The following is a 19980-nucleotide window of genomic DNA, read 5'->3' on the forward strand; positions in this document are numbered from 1 at the left end:
GCATGTCGGCACACAACAATCCGCACATATTTACTCTGCTTCACTGAAAGGTCCTCCCCTGTGTCACAGGTCACCTGAGTCACGGCAGTCTTCAGACTCCGTACCTGTGCTAGGCGTGCTACCTGTCGTATCCACAACCGTTCTATGTTCTATGCCTGAATGCGTTACTCTCCAAGCAGAGGTTGATGGTGGAAGATCGTTTGCTTTTTATATATGGTCCGTTTTTTTTGTCTCGGTAGAGTCTCCAAGCAGAGGTTGATGGTGGAAGATCGTTTGCTTTTTATATATGGTCCGTTTTTTTGTCTCGGTAGAGTCTCGGTAGAGACAAAAAAACGGACCATATATAAAAAGCAAACGATCTTCCACCATCAACCTCTGCTTGGAGAGTATGAATGCGTTAGGATCAACACCAGGCTCAGCTCTAGATAGTCCCTGTCGTATCCAGAACCGTGCCTATCTATGCTTGATCGACATGTGTTACGGTTAGGTCTAGGTACGGTTCTGAATAGTACTAGTGCCTATCGTACCCAGAACCGTACCTATCTAGTTCTATGCCCCAATGGGTTAGGGTTAGGACCAGACACGGTTCAGGATAATCTCTGTGTATCCAAGAACGTAGGTTTGTCACAGGTATAGTTCTGGATACGCGTGGACTATCCAGAACCGAGCCCGAGCATGCATATGGATACAAAGAGCATGTGGTTCAGAACGGTATAAGGTTTTTCTTGGCACAGCGTTTTGACTGTCACTGTCACCTTCGCACACATGTCTTTCAATGTTTTGTCATGCCTTTGACGTCATTCTATACACAGAATTGTCAAGCACCCATTTAGGGCACAGACAGTGTTGTGGTGAACTCTGTATGAGAAATACCACACTTGTTGTTAGAGATAATATGATAAAAATGTCAGTCACTAAAAACATGGAGCTCTTTAAATAAAAGAATGTCATTGAATCTCAGTGACCTTGTCTACTACATGGTTGCTTCATTCAAGGTGTTTTCCTTTAGTTCTGTCCAAGGGAGGAAAAAAAGAGCAATTGTAAAGAATGGAGTTGGAAAGAAAGGCGTTGTTGAATGGACAAACTAACTTAATCCCAATATATTTTAACTTAATCTTGAGCTGGTGTGTTACGCCGAAGGGCGGTTATACCGGCTATACCGATACAGATACAGAGAATCTTGCTATTTTATGGATATAAGATTGATGACATTAGACCTTTCCACAATTGTTCATCTCCTCATATTTGGACTCCATACGAAAAGGTAGTTTTACTTACAAAATATAGACTAGTGTACGGAAAACATTGTAAAAGAGTAATAAAGAACTCCAAAGCGTATACGAAGGTTAACACAAATTATAAATCATATCAGGGTGATTTTTAGTCGTAACATGATTCAAGACGATGCTACCCTACCCTGTGCATCTAGATAGATTAGAAGCCATAAAAGCTATAAATAAAAAGTATATATTTTCTGGTTAACGTAATCTTTATTACGTCATATTTCCTCTGCCCTACAATGTAAAAAAATCACTCAATAGCCGAAATTGAACAAAATAATAAATTTTACAACCACCAACTTTTCGCTGCGTGTCCATAGTGTTACTTAGTGGATCATACTAGCACAGCAGTACTATTTTTCCAATACAATTCAATGCGTAAGAGCGACGTCTGGTAGCCGATGAAATAAATGCAGAGACTTGATTGAATAATGATCATGTAGCAGGACATTAACTGGTCGATTAATACTACTCTGGCCAATCAACATATTGACCTGTTTTGTTATGGATTTTTGGATAGCTCACCAGCTACGGCAGTGAAACCAACAAAAAGTGACGATAAAGTTAAACCAAACAAGTAACATAACTGTTTCTGTTTTCAAGAAATGATCTCCATACTTCACGATTCTTTGTTTATAGAACTCATTTTAATTTAATTAACTGCTTTCTGTGAAGCTATTGAACAATGTTTGTACACAAGGTTCTTCCAAAGAGATGCAATTTCAGGGTTTATATGTCTCATCAATCATCTGCTTCATCCGCACAAATTGATCACAGTAGTAGGGGGCAGCCTTTCTGGGATCACCAAGCAACATCCAGGCAACACACAACTTGTTAAGTGACGCGGCAATCTCGGTATGAGCAGTGCCCTTACCATAGATAATCCGCCTCATCTGTAGTGACCGTTCAAAGTAGCTAATGGCCTCTCTGTAATAACCTAAATTTCCCCAGGCGTTACCCAAGTTGTTAAGTGACCTGGCGATATCAGGATGTGCGATGCCCTTACCATAGATACTCCGCCTCATCTGTAGTGCCTCTTGATGACAGCTGAAGGCCCTTCTGTGATCACCTAGGCCATTCCAGGCGTTACCCAAGTGACTAAGTGACCCGGCGATGTCAGGATGTGCGATGCTCTTACCATAGATACTCCGCTCCATCTTTAGTGCCTGCTCATGGTAGCTGACGGCCTTTCTGTAATCACCAAGGTTCCTCCAGACTTCACCCAAGTTGTTAAGTGATAAAGCGATGCAAGAATGTGCGACGCTCTTACCATAAATACTCCGCTTAATCTGTAGTGACTGTTCATAATAGCTGACGGCCTTTCTGTGATCACCAAGTTCTTTCCAGGCGGAACCCAAGTTGTTTAGTGACGAGGCCATATAAGGATGTGCATTGCTTCTACCATAAATACTCTGCTTCATTTGTAATGCCTGTTCATAATATGCTACGGCCTTTCTGTAATCCTCAAGGTCACTCCAGTCGTTACCCAAGTTGTTAAGTGGGACGGCGATGTCAGGATGTGCGACGCTCTTACCATAGATATTCCGATTCATCTGTAGTGCCTGTTCATGATAGCTGATGGCCTTTCTGTAATCACCAAGGTTCCTCCAGACGTTACCCAAGTTGTTAAGTGACATGGCAATGTCAGGATGTGCGACGCTCTTACCATAGATACTCCACCACATCTGTAGTGCCAGCTCATGATAGCTGACGGCCTTTCTGTAATCACCAAGGTCACTCAATGCGCCACCCAAGTTGTTAAGTATCCCGGCGACATCCGGATGTGCGACGCTCTTACCATAGATACTCCGCCACATCTGTAGTGCCTGGGTATCATAGCTGACGGCCTTTCTGTGATCACCAAGTTGACTCCAGGAAGAGCCCAAGTTGTTTAGTATCCCGGCGATATCAGGATGCGTGACGTTCTTACCATGGATACTCCGCCTCATCTGCAATGCCTGTTCAAGAAAGATGACGGCTTGTCTGTGATCACCAAGGTCTCTCCAGGCGATACCCAACCTGTGAAGTGACGAGGCGATGTCAAGGTGTATCGCGCCCTTCCCATGTTTTGACAGCTCCCTTTGGAGCATCTGTTCAATACATTTCTTTGAGTGTGTATAGTCGCACAGACTTCCGTATACACCTGCCTGTAGTATTGGAGAGTTGTCAAATAGAATACAAGGCTCTTCCAATGGTTGACGATTGCTGATTTGCGAAACAAAGCGCTTTAGCGGTGTGGCCGTGTAGTAGTATCTCATGAGCTGTTTTATGTTGGAGAAAAAAAAGATTTTCTTTGATTTCTCCTCAATGTCATCATTTGTAGACATTGATGATAACACTGACATATTTTCCACTTGACCACGATTGTTCATATATGTCCGCAGCCTCAGTTCTGCTGAGATGCTGACCAGCACCATCAAATGATGCGCATTTTCGTCATTGATGGCGCCCTTATTGTGCATCTTCTGGATAGTCTCCCAGATTGTTGTCAGTGGTATGTCACGAAGTAGTGCCCAAGAAGACACTGCAAGGCTTGAAAAACGGTACATGTCTTTCTTTACATCCAGCAGTCGGGCACTCAGTTCCTGCTTTTTAAATGTTTGAATATTTTCCTTTAACGTAGTGTTTGCTATTAGCCTAGCAATTTCACTTCCAGTTTCCGTACGTTGCTGATCCCGTGCAGCGGTGTATTCATCGGCCAAGCCTTGCTCTCCAGTAATTAAGGAGACATTTCCTAAAACAGTCGCAAGGTGGTAGCCTTTCTTTAGATGCAGTGTAACGTCGTCTTCTAGTACTTTGGCCATGTCACGTGGTGTGCGGATCAGCAGGCATGTTTTACCTCTGCCTAGAGGAGTTTTACAAGCATGTGGCATGGCTCCATCGAACGAAAAACCACGTGGTGTTGCTGAGTCGTAGAACCAGCTGTCTAGGTCGTTATCTGACTCAAAGTCATTGAGAGACTTGATGGCCATGGCCGGGAGAATGGTTTCCCCAAGATTGATCACTTTCAGATGGAGGTAATGCGTGAGATTGGAAAAATACTTGACATTGGTTTCTGATTCCTTCTCTATCAAGATGGCAAACTCCAGATCAGAGTATGGCGTTACCAAACCTGTGGCATGTGAGCCCAGTCCTATCATGGCGTACTTACAGGGAGGGGGACCCATTACCTCTATACACTCATCTACAAGGCCAGCTATGAATGTTCTTCGCTGATGAACAATGGTGTCAAACAAGTCTTTGTTTGCGTCCACTCTCTTCCTCTCTACTTCCCTAATCTTTGGGTCGTTGTCATCAAGACTATAGGGATCTATCTCTTTCTCAATTCTTTTGAGCTCTCCTTCTACATAGCGCCGGCATTCTAATAACATCGATTTGTGTTTCTCCACGTCATCCATGGGTACCGTTTGCTCGATACTCAGGACGTGCTTAACAAAGGATTGGGTTATTTCTTGGACTGTCTGTTCGATGCCCTCTCTGTCTTCTGCCTTCGATCTCACCAGTGCTGCGTTACTGAGTGCTGCGGCCTTGGTGAAATCCCCTCCGTCTTTTGACTGCTCCCCTCTCCTCAGGTAGACATCGCTCAACTTGCACAGGGACTCTGTTTCTTTCCAGCGCTGATCTGCATTTAAAACTGTATCAAACGACAGTAATATTTTCAATAAGATTTTGCATTAAATATGTAAGTGCGACATCTAGTACCTGAAAAAAGCTAAAGGATGGTGTGTTACATCAAAGGGCGGTTATACCGGCTATAAAGATACAGATGTTCATGGTAGTTTTATATTCATTGATGTTACGCCTGTCAATCAGTATATAACAGTGTTTACTATACGAAAACACCAATAAATTTATCCGTATGTAAATTTATTTGATTCTGATTGGCCAGAATCAGAATGGCCAAAACTTATCTGATTGATAAGCAATAAGGAAGCAGGCACACTAAACCCAATGATGATAATTAGAAGTCTATTGGAGATGCAAAATGGTCTGTAACAAAAGAAAAAAAGGCCGGCAAAGGTAAACCAAACAAGTAACATATAGCTGTTTATTTCTGATTTAAAACAGAAAAAAGAGAAACATCCACACTTTTCAGTCCCTTTTGAATCAAACTGCATCAGTGTACCGCTTCACATGTACTGAACAATATTTTGGGACACACAAAGTTCTTTCAAAGACAGGCAATGTCAAGGTTCATACGTCGTATCAATCTTCTGCTTCATACGTGTCCATTGATCATAATAGAAGGCTGCCTTTCTGCGATCCCCAAGCACACTCCAAGCAACATACAAGTTGTGAAGTGACTGGGCGATGTCGGGATGTGCAGTGCGTTCACCATATATGCTCCGCTCCGTCTGTAGGGACTGTTCAAAGTAGCTGATGGCCTTTCTGTGATCACCGAGGTTTCCCCAGGAAGAACCTAAGTTTTTAAATGATGAGGCGATGTTAGAATTTCCCTTGTTGATGTCAGAGTGTGTCGTGATCTCACTATAGACACTCCGCCACATCTGTAGTGCCTGTTCATGATAGCTGAGGGCCTTTCCGTAATCACCAAGGTTCCCCCAGGCGTTACCCATGTTGTTTAGTGACAAGGCTATATCGGGATGTGTAACACTCTCGCCACAGATACTCCACCTCATCTGTAGTGACTGTTCGTGATAGCTGATGGCCTTTCTGTAATCACCAAGTTTTCCCCAGGCAAAGCCCAGGTTGTTAAGTGATGAGGCTATCTTAGGATGTGCTATGCCTTCACCATAGACACTCCGCCTCATCTGTAGTGACTGTTCAAAGTAGCAGATGGCCTCTCCATAATGACGTAAGTTTCCCAACGCCGAACCCAAGTTGCTTAGTGACATGGCGGTGTCAGGATGTGCGACGCTCTTACCATAGATACTCCGCGTCATCTGTAGTGACTGTTCAAAATAGCTGATGGCCTTTCTGTGATCACCAAGGTGACTCAAAACGGTACCCAAGTTATTAAGTGACCCGATAATTTCGGGATGTACGATGCCCTTACCAAAAATACTTTGTCTCATCTGTAGGGACTGTTCATGATAGTTGACGGCCTTTCTGTAATCACCAAGATCACTCCAAGCTATACCCAGGTTGCTAAGTGACTCGGCGATGTCAGGATGTGCGACGCCCTTACCATACATATTGTGCTTCATCTGTAGTGATTGTTCAAAGGAGCTGATGCCGTTTCTGTAATTACCAAGGTCACACCAGGTGACACCCAAGTTGTTAAGTGAATTGGCGATGTCAGGATGTGCGACGCTCTCGCCAAAGATACTTTGATTCATCTCTAGTGCCTGTTCGTAATAGCTGACGGCCTTTCTGTAATCACCAAGGTCCCTCCAGGCGGCACCCAAATTGTTAAGTGACGAGGCTAAGTCAGGATATGCGATGCCCTCACCATAAATACACCGCTTCATCTGCAGTGCCTGTTCATAATAACTGACGGCCTTTCTATTGTCACCAAGGCCACTCCTGGCAGTGCCCAAGTTGTGAAGTGACTGGGCGATGTCATGATGTGCGATTCTCTTACCATAGATACTCCGCCTCATCTTCAATGCCTGTTCATGATAGCTGACGGCCTTGCTGTAATCACCAAGGTAACTCCAGGCGGCACCCAAGTTGTTAAGTGACAAGGCGATGTCAGGGTGTATCGCGCCCTTCCCATGTTTTGATAGCTCTTTTTGATGCGCCTGTTCAATACATTTCTTCGATTGTTTATAGTTGCACAGGCTTTGATACACATCTGCTTGTAGTATCAGAGAGTTGTCAAATAGAATAGACGGCTCTTCCAGTGGATGACGATTGTTGATTTGCGAAGCAAGGCGCTTTAGAGGTGTGGCCGTGTAGTAGTATCTCATGAGCTGTTTTATGTTGGAGAAGAAAAAGATTTTCTTTGATTTCTCCTCAATGTCATCATTTCTAGACATTGATGATAACACTGACACATTTTCCACTTGACCACGATTGTTCATATATGTCCGCAGCCTCAGTTCTGCTGAGATGCTGACCAACACCATTAAATGATGCGCATTCTCGTCATTGATGGCTCCTCTATTGTGCATTTTCTGGATAGTCTCCCAGATTGAGGTCGGTTGAATGTCACAAAGTAGCGCCCAGCAAGACACTGCAAGGCTTGAAAAACGGTACATTTCTTTCTTTACATCCAACAGTCGGACACTCAGTTGCTGTCTTTGAAATGCGTGGATGTTTTCCTTTAACATTGTGTTTGCTATTAGCCTGGCAATGTCACTTCCAGTTTTCGTACGTTCCTGATCCCATGCAGCGGTGTATTCATCCACCAAGTTTTGCTCTCCAGTAATCAAGGAGACATTTCCCAAGACACTCGCTAGGTGGTAGCCTTTCTTTAGGTGGAGCGTAACGTCGTCTTCTAGAACTCTGGCCATGTCACGTGGTGTGCGGATCAGCAGGCATGTTTTACCTCTTCCAAGTGGCGTTTTACAAGCATGTGGCATGGCTCCATCGAACGAAAAACCACGTGGTGTTGCTGAGTCGTAGAACCAGTTGTCTAGCTCGTTATCTGACTCAAAGTCATTGAGAGACTTGATGGCCATGGCCGGGAGAATGGTTTCCCCAAGATTGATCACTTTCAGATGAAGATAGTGCGTGAGATTGGAAAAATACTCGACATTGGTTTCTAATTCCTTCTCTATCAAGATAGCAAACTCCAGATCGGAGTATGGTGTTACCAAACCTATGGCTTGTGAGCCTAGTCCTATCATGGCGTACTTACAGGGAGGGGGACCCATTACCTCTATACACTCATCTACAAGGCCAGCTATGAATGTTCTTCGCTGATGAACAATGGTGTCAAACAGGTCTTTGTTTGCGTCCACTCGTTTTTCCTCTACTTCCCTGATCTTTGGGTCGTTGTCATCAAGACTATAAGGATCTATCTGTTGCTCAATTCTTTTGAGCTCTTCTTCTACATAGCCCCGGCATTCTACTAACATCGCTTTGTGTTTTTCCACATCATCAATGGGTACCATTTGTTCGATACTCAGGACATGCTTAACAAATGAGTGTGTTATTTCCTGGATTGTCTGTTCGATGCCGTCTCTGTCTTCTGCCTTTGATCTCACCAGTGCTGCGTTACTGAGCGCTGCAGCCTTGGTGAAATCACCTCCGTCTTTTGACTGCTCACCTCTGCTCAGGTAGACATCGCTCAACTTGCACAGGGCCTCTGTTTCTTTCCAGCGCTGATCTGCATTTGAAACTGTACCAAACGACAGTTACTTTCCATAGATGGTGATCTTGAGTAACTCTAGAAAGATACTATTCTCCTTTTCCAATTAAATAGATGAAGTGTGTGGTGCACAAACAAAACGTTTTTTACTTGACTTTACTAAATATGAAGCCTGTCTTCTTGTGATATGTACACTAAAAACTCACCATTCAAATGGACGACCTTGAGCGCAGCTGCAAAGTGTCGTTCTGCCGTGTCCAGGCCCCCTGTCTGCATGGCTTTGCAGCCCTTCTGTATGTGGTCCTTGTACTCACTGCAGAGAATGGGTCACAATTAATGACCTTATTATTATTGCCTGGATAGTGATGCTGTAAGAGTAATGTAATGTTAACCTGTACATGTGGTGAGTTTTGAATTGTACCCATGACTGGACTGAGTATCAGTCTAACTTTGTCTGTGCATAATAAATAAATCAAATCAAATCAAATCTAACTTTGTGCATACTGAAGAAAACAGCACACACAACCTACCTGTCGGTGACTTTCTGTGCCTCTTCACTGCTGTTTTCAATTTTCTTGTTCCATAGTAGTCCCCTGTCTAGACGTTTTACTGCCTTCTGTGATGAAGATATTATGAAGATGCAAACTTTGGTTTATATTCGCAGAAACACTCTCATTGCAAGCAAGAAAACGTAGGATTTAAACCATATATTTCCAACTGTAAATCGTATATCCTGTACATGCATTACGAGAAGTACATTGGTTGATAATTTGTCATATGATCGAAAATGATTTGCACTTTCTAACCTTGTATTCTTTTCCCTTGACTTTCTCCGTGTACTTGATGCGGTGTAGTAGCGTTTCTCTGTCGTCAGAATCTTCACAGCGGTCCAGCGCCGCTCGGTACAGACCAGCTGATTCCGTGAACGCTGTCTCGTCCTTACCAACCCTTCCCTTCTCCAGGTACACATCTCCCAGGCTCTTCAACGACTCTATTTGCAGGCGTTTGTTTCGTTCCACGATCGCTTTCACTAACGTATCTGTATAACCCTCAATCAATGTGACCGTACCATATCCTTTTACCTTGGTTTTCACTTCGTGAAGCGTCATTGACACAGCCAATAGGGTATTGCCTGAATTTGTTGCAGATGATTTTGCAGTCTCTTCATAATGGCTCAGTTTCGTGCACTTCTCTGCATATCTTATGCGATGTTGTACAACTTGCTTCTCCTCACGACTAGTGTAATATCGTAAGAGTTCTGTGTACAACGAGCAAGCCTTGTGGAAGTTCTCTACTTTACCATGGTTCTTCTTTGCTTTGTGCAGGTACAGATCTCCCAGACCTTTTAAGGCTTCACACTCAATGACTACATTTTGGCTACTGATGGCGTGAACCAACTTCCGTGCGTATCCCCTCTCTACAACGTCCAGATCAGAACCACTTTGAAAGATAAGATCTAGTTCCCTAAATCCGTCCACCACTGCAGACAGCTCAGTGTGTGACATGTTTGTTCCAAGGATTTCTTTGCTTATAAAATCACAATCTGTTCTTTGATCTTCCCTGCCCTGTGTCAAGTGCGATATAGAGTTCTTTGTGTCCTCACACTGTTTTTAAATCTTTCATGATACCGATGAACTTACTAACGTATGGTGCATAATAGCAATGCAAAATATTGGAACTAAGCTCACACTACAAACGTACTAGGGTTCCTTGATCTGAAAGGAAATAAGAATGGTACGGATCATGGATGTGCTGAATATATATGTATATATTCAGCACATTCTATATATATATATATACATATGAATGTATATATTTGTGTGTATGTATAGCAAACAGGATAGGAGACGACGTCATATTTTGGAAGGTGGGGGGGGGGGCGAGTTAGGCAAGGAGGTTAGGCTACGTACGTACGCGACGCAACACATTCATGTTACGTCGACTTTTTCCCCACTGGTACTGGTACAAGGTGCGTTCGGGTTTGACCGCTAGAATGTTGTGATGTTTATGGTAAAGGTTTCATGTAAAATCTTACCTTTTAACTCCCGCTGGATATAACACTGTTGGTCTAGATCTCAGTTCGCGACTGGCACCAGCGAACGCGGAAATCCCCGACGTGACTCCCCTTTATGTGGCGTAGTAATTAGGGAAGGGGATTCCCCTTGGAAGATTCCATTCATCAACGGGGGTGAGAAAGAATCCATATTTACCTAGCGCTTTTCTTGGCAGTGATGCTGCGTATCCAGGGGCGTAGGTTTGCCTGAGGCACGGTTCTGGATACTCATGAACTGTCCAGAAGGATGGTCTGAGGATGGTCCTGGATAAATCGCGGTTCTAGATACAACACAGGTGACAGGTCTGGATCTATTTTTTCTCTTATGAAGGCGGAAGCCCCCAACAGGTGTACCTGCACCCTATATGTCGTGCCAGGATGTTTGAAAAGGGAGGGGTCCCTTAATTTTGGACTATTGACTGAACGGTGCGAAAAAGAAATGTAAGAATAACTCAAAACATTTAACATGTTAATAAAAACAATAATACTTTATTCTTGTCTTCCAGGTTCACGTACATGTAGTTTGGCTAGGTTGTCTAAAAGATGGTGTAAAAAATAAATAAACCTCTACATGCTTTCACTTGGGTAACCTTAAGTGACTAAGTCGACAGTTTATCTGTTGGCAAAAGTTGAAATTGCTATGTATGAAGGTCTTGTTGTATTTCAAAGGCGTGGCTTGCCAGGCTCCGAACGAACTCGCTCCATAAAGCTAAAACACACATACCTGTGATCGCGGGGAAGGTGAACCAACTTCAAACTCTCCACACAAAAGGTTTTGCTTGTGGTTTTCAGGCACGGGTCAATCAACATTACACAGAACGTGATCATCCCTTCGTACTCATGACAAGCTCTGCCTACATGGTGTTTGATATGAGCCTGACACAGAGCTACATCTCTACAGTGTACATCTACGTGGTACACTCTTCCCCTTGGTGTCATGTAACTGCCACCAAAACTCAAACTCTTAGCTGTTGGCTCAATAGTGTCCACGACAATGATGACACCCCGCTTTGAGAACAAATGTAAGTTAGAGGCACTGAGCTGATACTTGTCCCAATCTACAAATACAAAATTGTCCACCAGAATTTGCTGTGAAAACTCTGGCCTTGCCAGCCGCGCCATGTCGGAAGGTTGGTAGGGCACTACTGGTGGGTGTGGAGAAGATGGAAGAACATCCTTGGTTTCCAAACTATCCAGGACTTCGTTAGACGTGCCTTGGAAGTACATGACATCCTGGAATTAGAAAGGATGGTTAAGGCTGTAAGTTAATTTCACATTTTCCAAATACTTATCCATATGCATCTTGCAATTGTGTTATGCGTTGTGAGTGGGGTCATTTGCGTATTTGTCTGTGCCTATATAATATGTGTGCACACATACATCATACGCGAGCATACGCCATAACTGTATATACATGTACTCTGTTCTCTACTACATTCAACACATTATCAAGTACCTCCAGTGCTGGTTTATTCAAGGCTTCGTAACTTAAGAATCTTTGTTCAAACAGACTGTCAAGACAAAAGAAGGGATACTTACTAACAAACAAATATCCTTCCTGTTCGAAAAGTATTTCAAAAGGTAGGGGCGGTCAACATTCGCCGTTCCATGTCGCTCTAGTTGCAGCAGCCCCGGATTTAGAATCATCAGCGTTTTATCAAATTCTTCCATAACTTTCGCGTAGAATTTCTTCCCCCGCAGTTCTGAGGCTATCCGGCTGGTTTTGCTCAATAGACTTGCACCACCGTCAGTTATAATGCACACATTCACGCCAAGCTGCAAAGGCAACATTGTCAGAAATTATGTTTTAAAGTTAAAACTTCCAACACAAAAAAGGTCTCTCACCTAGAGTTTTCGACCAGTCACTCTGGTCTTTCTCAGTAGACTGACCCAGTGAAGCTTGTCAACTGGCTTCTTTGAAGTGTGACGTCAAACCTGGGTCAAAGGTATCTGGTAGACGATGTCGGTCCCCGTCGCGGTACTAGATACCTTTGACCCAGTGTTGACGTCACACTTCAAAGAAGGCACGTGACAAGCTTCACTAGGTCAGTCTACTGAGGAAGACCAGAGTGACTGGTTGAAAGCTCTAGGTGAGAAAACTTTTTTTGTGTTGGACCAAAAGTTTTAACTTAAACATGTAACTACCAACACGGATGAACTTTCATGATTGTCAGAAATTACTTCAGATGTATAATATCCAAACACTTCTTTGAAGAAAAACAAGAGATCTACGACCTCATACACTCGCCAGATGATTTAACATTTACGACTGACGAGTTGTTAATGTTTCTTAATATTATGCTTCCTCTTCATTATGTAAATAAGACACTCATTTGTATGAATTACATCAGTTGATCCTATTCTCCCTCTATGACAGCTATTCTAGCGTTTAATAATAAATTATGCCCTGACATGAATAAGTTTACGTTCATACCCTTTACAGTGACAAAAATGGTACAGTAGATAGATTTTAATTACGAATATAATTCCTTTTTATTTTAAGAGAAAAATTGACAATTACGTACCACTTTGTCCTCGGCTTCGGCTACTAACATTATGGCTTCCGGGTCGTCCACCCATTGGTGAAACTTGGCGGGCAGGTAGTCGAACCCGTCCCGGAATGTGTCTACTGACGCTATGTTCATGACGGCGTCGTAGTCACTGTGCCTGGCTTCACGGTAAGTCAGGTGGAGGCTGTCTTGGTTCGCCTGTAAACCAATTTAACCATCATTACCGTTAAGTTGCACAGATTAGAAAATACAACATAACAGATAGCATAGATTAGAAGATAATTTGGCTAAAAGGTGCTCTTAAATTAAAACGGAGGTTATATCAATAAATGATCATAAATGTAAATCCAAATAAATATTTCGTATAAATTTTGAAACATTATAGTCGAGAAAGTCATATTCTGCTTGCTAGCGATATTAAGGGGAGCGAACATGTAGCTGATCCCAGGCAGCATTATATGATCTTATGTGTGTTGAGGGGGGCGGCGGTATCAAAGTCGAAGGAATGTCCTGAATGTGTGTCAGGGGTTTTTCCATATAAACTAGTGTCGACCCGAAGTTATACCATGACGGTTATGACAGTGTAGGCGGTGATGTGCTATGCTGTGTTGTGCTTTGTTGCGTTTCGTTCAGCCGTCACATAGACCAATTCAGATATTCAGAGACCTACCGTAGTGACAATCCACTGACACTACACTTGTGTTAACGTTTACAATCTTACCATGATGACCGCGGTAACATTACGTGAACAGTCACTCATTATAACGATATTCAGTAAAATTACCGACTTACCATGTCTCTCCATGCGTAGTCACGCTGGCGTGGAGAGAGTTTAATCGTACGATTTCGTAGGTAGGCCGACACGCCAAAGCGAACATTCCGCCACAGCGCCATTCCGCCAAGCACTTCCGCGTACCTACTTTAACATCTCAACTCTGACCCGGAACCGGTAGGTGAAACTGATCCCTCAGTGGCCTTTAGACCTTGATACCTAATACCCCCTTCACAGGGAGAGGCAAAATGAACCAGAATGCCGTCAGTAGTTATATGTCCGTCTGCCGTCTGAATGCACCTTGTTGTTTATTCCTGGATATTTGAACAATTTCTAGACATTTTACTACATTAGAAGAGTTGTGCAAACCTTTGCGTAACCTTAATTGAGTTACTTAAAAAATATCTACTACAAACCATTTTAACATCGTCAGTTTGATCACACTGAAGCACATGGGTTCGCCTTCCTGATGGTATATCTTTTCCAAATATATGCAATGCATATATCTCAAATGCTGTAGTTTTTATTATAAAGCTTAAATGTGTGGGAAATCACTCTCATGCGTGTGGCATGTCTACGGTCTTGTGGTCTTTCAAAGGCGTGACTGGCTAGGATCCGATTCTGGACTCCAAAATTTGAGATACATACAAGTACCTGTGATCGTGGGAAGGTGAACAAGGCCCAACCTCTTCACACAAAATGTTTTACTTGTGGTTTTCAGGGACGGGTCAATCAACATTACACAGAACGTGATCAGCCCTTCGTACTCATGGCAAGCTTTGCCTACATGGTGTTTGATATGAGCCTGACACAGAGCTACATCTCTACAGTGTACATCTACGTGATACAATCTTCCCCTTGGTGTCATATAACTGCCACCAGAACTCAAACTCTTAGCTGTTGGTTCAATAGTGTCCACGAGAATAATGACACCCCGCTTTGAGAACAAATGTAAGTTAGAGACACTGAGCTGATACCTGACCAAATCTACAAATACAAAATTGTCCACCAGGATTTGCTGTGAGAACTCTGGCCTTGTCATCCGCGCCATGTCGGAAGGTTGGTAGGGCACTACTGGTGGGTGTGGAGGGGATGGAAGAACATCCTTGGTTTCCAAACTATCCAGGACTTCGTTAGACTTGCCTTGAAAGTACATGACATCCTGCAATTAGAAAGGACGGTTAAGGCTGTAAGTTAAGTGCTCATTTTCAAAATACATCGTGTCCAAATGCATCTTGCAAGTGTTCCATGCATTTGTGTATGTATGTGGGCTCATTTGTGTGTTTGTCTGTGCCTATATATGTGCACACAAAAGTCATAATGTGAGTGAGTTATGAATGTGAGTGAGTTATGAATATATTGGTCCACATCGAGACAGACTATCGAGGTAAAAATAAAGGGACACTTACTAACAAACAAATCTCCTTCCTGTTCGAAAAGTAGTTCAAAAGGTAGGGGCGGTTGGCATTCGCCGTTCCATGTCGCTCCAGTTGCAGCAGCCCTGGATGTAGAATCATCAGCGTTTTATCAAATTCTCCCATAATTTTCGCGTAGAATTTCTTTCCCCGCAGTTCCGAGGCTATCCGACTGGTTTTCCACAAGAGACTTGCACCTCCGTCACATTCACGCCAAGCTGCAAAGGCAACATTGTCAGAAATTATTTCAGATGTATAATATAATAAGAAAGAAAGAAAGTCTACGACCTCATACACTCGCCAGATGATTTAACATTTGCAACTGACGAACTGTTAATGTTTCTTATTATGCTTCCTCTTCATTATGTAAATAAGACTTGATCCTATTCTCCTCCTATGACAGTCTTATCTTAACAAAGAAAGCAATACTAGCGTTTAATCATAAATTATACAAATTATGTACTGATTTCAATACGTTTACGTCCATAACCTATACACTGACAAAGGTAGTAACACACAGTGGCTAAATTTTGATTACGAATATAATTCCTTTTCATACTAAGAGAAAAGATGACAATTACGTACCACTTTGTCGTCAGCTTCGGCTACTAACATTATGGCTTCCGGGTCGTCCACCCATTGGTGAAACTTGGCGGGCAGGTAGTCGAACCCGTCCCGGAATGTGTCTACTGACGCTTATAATGTTCATGACGGCGTCGTAGTCACTGTGCCTGGCTTCACGGTAAGTCAGGTGGAGGCTGTCTTGGTTCGCCTGTAAACCAATTTAACCATCATTACCGTTAAGTTGCACAGATTAGAAAATACAACATAACAGATAGCATAGATTAGAAGATAATTTGGCTAAAAGGTGCTCTTAAATTAAAACGGAGGTTATATCAATAAATGAAATGTAAATCCAAATAAATATTTCGTATAAATTTTGAAAAATTATAGTCGAGAAAGTCATATTCTGCTTGCTTGCGATAAGGGGAGCGAACTGTAGCTGATCCCAGGCAGCATTATATGATCTTATGTGTGTTGAGGGGGGCGGCGGTATCAAAGTCGAAGGAATGTCCTGAATGTGTGTCAGGGGTTTTTCCATATAAACTAGTGTCGACCCGAAGTTATACCATGACGGTTATGACAGTGTAGGCGGTGATGTGCTATGCTGTGTTGTGCTTTGTTGCGTTTCGTTCAGCCGTCACATAGACCAATTCAGATATTAAGAAAACTACCGTAGTGACAATCCCGGCTGACACTACACTTGTGTTTACAATCTTACCATGATGACCGCGGTAACATTACGTGAACAGTCACTCATTATAACGATATTCAGTAAAATTACCGACTTACCATGTCTCTCCATGCGTAGTCGTGCTGGCGTGGAGAGAGTTCCATCTTACGGTGTCGTAGGTAGGCAGACACCCCCAGGCGAACATTCCGCCACAGCGCCATTCCGCCAAGCACTTCCGCGTACCTACTTATCTCAACTCTGACCCGGAACCGATAGGTGAAACTGATCCCTTAGTGACCTTGATACCTAATACCCCCTTCACAGTAGAGTTGAAATGAACCCGAATGCCGTCTGAAAGCACATTTGTTGTTTATTCCTGGATATTTGAACGATTTCTTGAAATTTTTACCACATTACAAAAAAGTTGTACCCATTCTTGAACCCGGCCAACTTCCGGCCACCTGTGAATCTTTTGAGCATGCTCAAACTTTCCGGGTAAAGTCGAAAAATATCCAAGGGCATTGAAAGAGGGCTTGAATGGGGGAGGGGGGCTATAACGACAAATTGTCATTTTTTTCTAGCCTGACGGTGCAATATAGTCTTCGGTGTCGAGGCGAGTCGCCTCAACTTATTTTGGGTCAATATATTATATAAAGTTCAGAAAAAAATATCATTGTGTTGTCATATCTAAGTCATCATCATGAAAAGTGGTAAGAGTAATTAGTACAGAACATATTAAAACAAATAATCCTTTATTCTTGCTCTATGATGCATCATGCAGTTGGGGCAGGTTGTCTAAAAAGATGATGTAACAAACTATACCCATGGTCTCTCGGCATCTTCAAATTATGGCGTGACTTGCTAGGATCCATCCGACAGAACTGGCATCATACACTAAATGTGAAATACAAGTACCTGTGGTCGTGGGGAAGGTAAACCAAGCCCAACCTCTCCACACAAAGGGTTTTGCTTGTGGTTTTCAGGGACGGGTCAATCAGCATTACACAGAACTTGATCATCCCTTCGTACTCATGACAAGCTCTGCCTACATGGTGTTTGATATGAGCCTGACACAGAGCTACATCTCTACAGTGTACATCTACGTGGTACACTCTTCCCCTTGGTGCCATATAACTGCCACCAAAACTCAAACTCTTAGCTGTTGGCTCACTAGTGTCGACAAGAATAATGACACCCCGCTTTGAGAACAAGTGTAAGTTAGAGGCTCTGAGCTGATACGGGTCCCAATCTACAAAAATATTATTGTCAACTAGGATCTGCTTGGAGAACTCTGGCCTTGCCAGCCGCGCCATGTCGGAAGGTTGGTAGGGCACCACTGGTGGGTGTGGAGGAGATGGAAGAACGTCCTTGGTTTCCAAACGTAAACTATCCAGCACTTCGTTAGACTTGCCTTGGAAGTACATGACATCCTGGAATTAGAAAGAATGGTTATGATGGTTATGCTTTGTTATGTGTCATGTGTTATTAGTCTGTGTGTAACCTCTTAATTGCAGCTGTGAGCCATTCATTAGCAACTGAATTAGTGAATTGTTATCATGGACACAATCAGTGGCTATTGCTCATAGTATAGTAGCATATTGTATACAAAAGGAAATCATTTTGAGTGCGTCTGTGAGTGTGTGTGTGTGTGTGTGTGTGTGTGTGTGAGTGTGTGTGTGTGTGTGTGTGTGTGTGTGTGTGTGTGTGTGTGTGTGTGTGTGTGTGTGTGTGTGTGTGTGTGTGTGTGTGTGTGTGTGTGTGTGAGTGTGTGTGTGAGTGTGTGTGTGTGTGTGTGTGTGTGTGTGTGTGTGTGTGTGTGTGTGTGTGTGTGTGTGTGTGTGTGTGTGTGTGCATGTACGGTGCGTGACTGAGTGAGTGAGTGAGTGAGTGTGGAGAGAGTGTGTGTGCGAGTGTTTGTGCGCGCGTGTGTAGATGTGTCAATGCATGCACGTGAGTAAATAAAGAGATACTTGCTATAAAACAGATGTCCTTCACGTCCGAAAAGTATTTCTTAAGGTAGGGACGCTTGACGTCCACCAGGTTACGTTGCTCCAGTTGCAGCAGCCCCGGATAACGCAGCTGTAGAGCTTTATGAAGTCCTACCACCAGTTTCGTCATGAACTTCTTCCCCTGCAGTTCTGGGGCTATCCGGATAGTTTTGCTCAGCAGACTTGCACCGCCATCGGTTATAATGCTCACATACATGCCAAGCTGCAAAGGCAATATTTTTAGAGATTAATTACTTCAGTGGTACAAGATTCAAACTCTGCTGAGGACAATCAACAAAACAAAAACTATGGCTCATATGCCTTCATTCCTACAAGGCTGGTGAGCTTAAGACATAACAATTACTAATGTTAACACATACCATACATACCATTTTGTTATCAGCTTCGGCTACTAACAGTTTGACGTCTGGGTCGTCCACCCATTTGTGAAACTTGGCGGGCAGGTAGTCGAACCCGTCCCGGAATGTGTCTACTGACGCCATGTTCATGACGGCGTCGTAGTCACCGTGTGTGGCTTCACGGCATGTCAGGTGGAAACTGTCTTGGTTTGCCTGCAAAACCAGTTTATTAATTAGCCATTATCTGAGTGTAGATTGGTCTAATTGTCATAAAGGTAACTAGCTATAGTTTTAACCATTGAGGGAGCTCTTTGTTTTGACAATATGCTGTCCCCTGTCGCACAATCGGGATCGCTTTGCTACCGACCGCTGTCGGGACAGTCGCTCGTTAAAACGAAATTTATGAAATCGCCGACTTACCACGCCTCTCCGTGTAGAGAGGCTCATTTGACCATTCCATAGGTAGGCAGACACCCCCCGGCGAACATTCCGCCACAGCGCCATTACGCCAAGCACCTCCACGTACCTACTTATCTCAACTATGACCCGAAACTGATCCGACCTTGACCTGTCGACCTTGATACCTAATACTAGTACTCCCTTCACAGTAGAGGCGAAATGAACCGACATACCTTCTGAAGACACATTTGTTGTTTATTCCTGAATAGTTCAACCATTCTAGAAATTTTCATAGTACAGTACAGAGAGAGACGTGGCATGTGTACGGTCTTGTGTGGTCTCAAAGGCGTGACTTCCTAGGATCCGATTCTGGATTCCAAAATTTGACATACAAGTACCTGTGATCGTGGGGAAGGTGAACCAGCCCCAACTTCTCCACACAAAAGGTTTTGCTTGTGGTTTTCAGGGACGGGTCAATCAACATTACACAGAACGTGATCATCCCTTCGTACTCATGACAAGCTCTGCCTACATGGTGTTTGATATGAGCCTGACACAGAGCTACATCTCTACAGTGTACATCTACGTGATACACTCTTCCCCTTGGTGTCATATAACTGCCACCAAAACTCAAACTCTTAGCTGTTGGCTCACTAGTGTCGACAAGAATAATGACACCCCGCTTTGAGAACAACTGTAAGTTAGAGGCACTGAGCTGATACGGGTCCCAATCTACAAAAATATTATTGTC

The 19980-nt window shown here is 43.3% G+C and overlaps 4 protein-coding genes across 4 annotated transcripts; all 4 read right to left on the bottom strand.

Moving 5' to 3' along the window:
- Positions 1-2002: 2002 nt before the first annotated feature.
- On the bottom strand, positions 2003-3370 carry LOC109487327 (nephrocystin-3-like). The gene is made up of 3 exons (XM_019791306.1): positions 2545-3370; positions 2380-2496; positions 2003-2349 (listed from the first exon to the last, which is right to left on the bottom strand). The coding sequence occupies exons 1-3, from the start codon at positions 3368-3370 to the stop codon at positions 2003-2005; spliced, it is 1290 nt and encodes a 429-aa protein (XP_019646865.1).
- A 2097-nt stretch (positions 3371-5467) lies between these two features.
- Positions 5468-10007, bottom strand: LOC109487444. The gene is made up of 7 exons (XM_019791439.1): positions 9306-10007; positions 9030-9115; positions 8706-8812; positions 7735-8529; positions 6180-6666; positions 5854-6047; positions 5468-5700 (listed from the first exon to the last, which is right to left on the bottom strand). The coding sequence occupies exons 1-7, from the start codon at positions 10002-10004 to the stop codon at positions 5468-5470; spliced, it is 2601 nt and encodes an 866-aa protein (XP_019646998.1). The 5' UTR covers positions 10005-10007.
- Positions 10008-11129: 1122 nt separating this feature from the next.
- LOC109487328 (probable N-acetyltransferase 16) lies at positions 11130-13956 on the bottom strand. The gene is made up of 4 exons (XM_019791308.1): positions 13855-13956; positions 13078-13260; positions 12092-12328; positions 11130-11785 (listed from the first exon to the last, which is right to left on the bottom strand). The coding sequence occupies exons 1-4, from the start codon at positions 13954-13956 to the stop codon at positions 11216-11218; spliced, it is 1092 nt and encodes a 363-aa protein (XP_019646867.1). The 3' UTR covers positions 11130-11215.
- A 3213-nt stretch (positions 13957-17169) lies between these two features.
- On the bottom strand, positions 17170-19115 carry LOC109487330 (probable N-acetyltransferase 16). The gene is made up of 3 exons (XM_019791309.1): positions 18861-19115; positions 18458-18694; positions 17170-17913 (listed from the first exon to the last, which is right to left on the bottom strand). Exons 1-3 carry the CDS (start codon positions 18978-18980, stop codon positions 17371-17373), a joined length of 900 nt encoding a protein of 299 aa, XP_019646868.1. The 5' UTR covers positions 18981-19115; the 3' UTR covers positions 17170-17370.
- Positions 19116-19980: the final 865 nt, after the last annotated feature.

This window comes from Branchiostoma belcheri, unplaced genomic scaffold, assembly GCF_001625305.1.
Source record: "Branchiostoma belcheri isolate BF01 breed outbred unplaced genomic scaffold, Haploidv18h27 scaffold88, whole genome shotgun sequence".
NCBI classification, from domain to species: Eukaryota; Metazoa; Chordata; class Leptocardii; order Amphioxiformes; family Branchiostomatidae; genus Branchiostoma; species Branchiostoma belcheri.

Excerpts from the sequence above, each read along its gene's own strand:
- LOC109487327 (XM_019791306.1), bottom strand. The coding sequence starts at position 3,370 with ATGCTCCAAAGGGAGCTGTCAAAACATGGGAAGGGCGCGATACACCTT. Across the intron at positions 2,497-2,544 it reads GCGGAGTATTTATGGTAAGA|TCTGGAGGAACCTTGGTGAT; the intron begins GCGTCGCACATT and ends ACTTGGGTGAAG. Across the intron at positions 2,350-2,379 it reads TGACATCGCCGGGTCACTTA|GTGATCACAGAAGGGCCTTC; the intron begins GTCACTTGGGTA and ends GGAATGGCCTAG.
- LOC109487444 (XM_019791439.1), bottom strand. The coding sequence starts at position 10,004 with ATGTCACACACTGAGCTGTCTGCAGTGGTGGACGGATTTAGGGAACTA. Across the intron at positions 8,813-9,029 it reads GCACAGAAAGTCACCGACAG|TGAGTACAAGGACCACATAC; the intron begins GTAGGTTGTGTG and ends CATTCTCTGCAG. Across the intron at positions 6,667-7,734 it reads TAAAACGCCACTTGGAAGAG|CCTCGTCACTTAACAATTTG; the intron begins GTAAAACATGCC and ends ATCCTGACTTAG.
- LOC109487328 (XM_019791308.1), bottom strand. The coding sequence starts at position 13,956 with ATGGCGCTGTGGCGGAATGTTCGCTTTGGCGTGTCGGCCTACCTACGA. Across the intron at positions 13,261-13,854 it reads ACTACGCATGGAGAGACATG|GCGAACCAAGACAGCCTCCA; the intron begins GTAAGTCGGTAA and ends ATTGGTTTACAG. Across the intron at positions 11,786-12,091 it reads GGAAGGATATTTGTTTGTTA|GATGTCATGTACTTCCAAGG; the intron begins GTAAGTATCCCT and ends TTCTAATTCCAG.
- LOC109487330 (XM_019791309.1), bottom strand. The coding sequence starts at position 18,980 with ATGAACATGGCGTCAGTAGACACATTCCGGGACGGGTTCGACTACCTG. Across the intron at positions 18,695-18,860 it reads CCGAAGCTGATAACAAAATG|CTTGGCATGTATGTGAGCAT; the intron begins GTATGTATGGTA and ends TTGCCTTTGCAG. Across the intron at positions 17,914-18,457 it reads TGAAGGACATCTGTTTTATA|GATGTCATGTACTTCCAAGG; the intron begins GCAAGTATCTCT and ends TTCTAATTCCAG.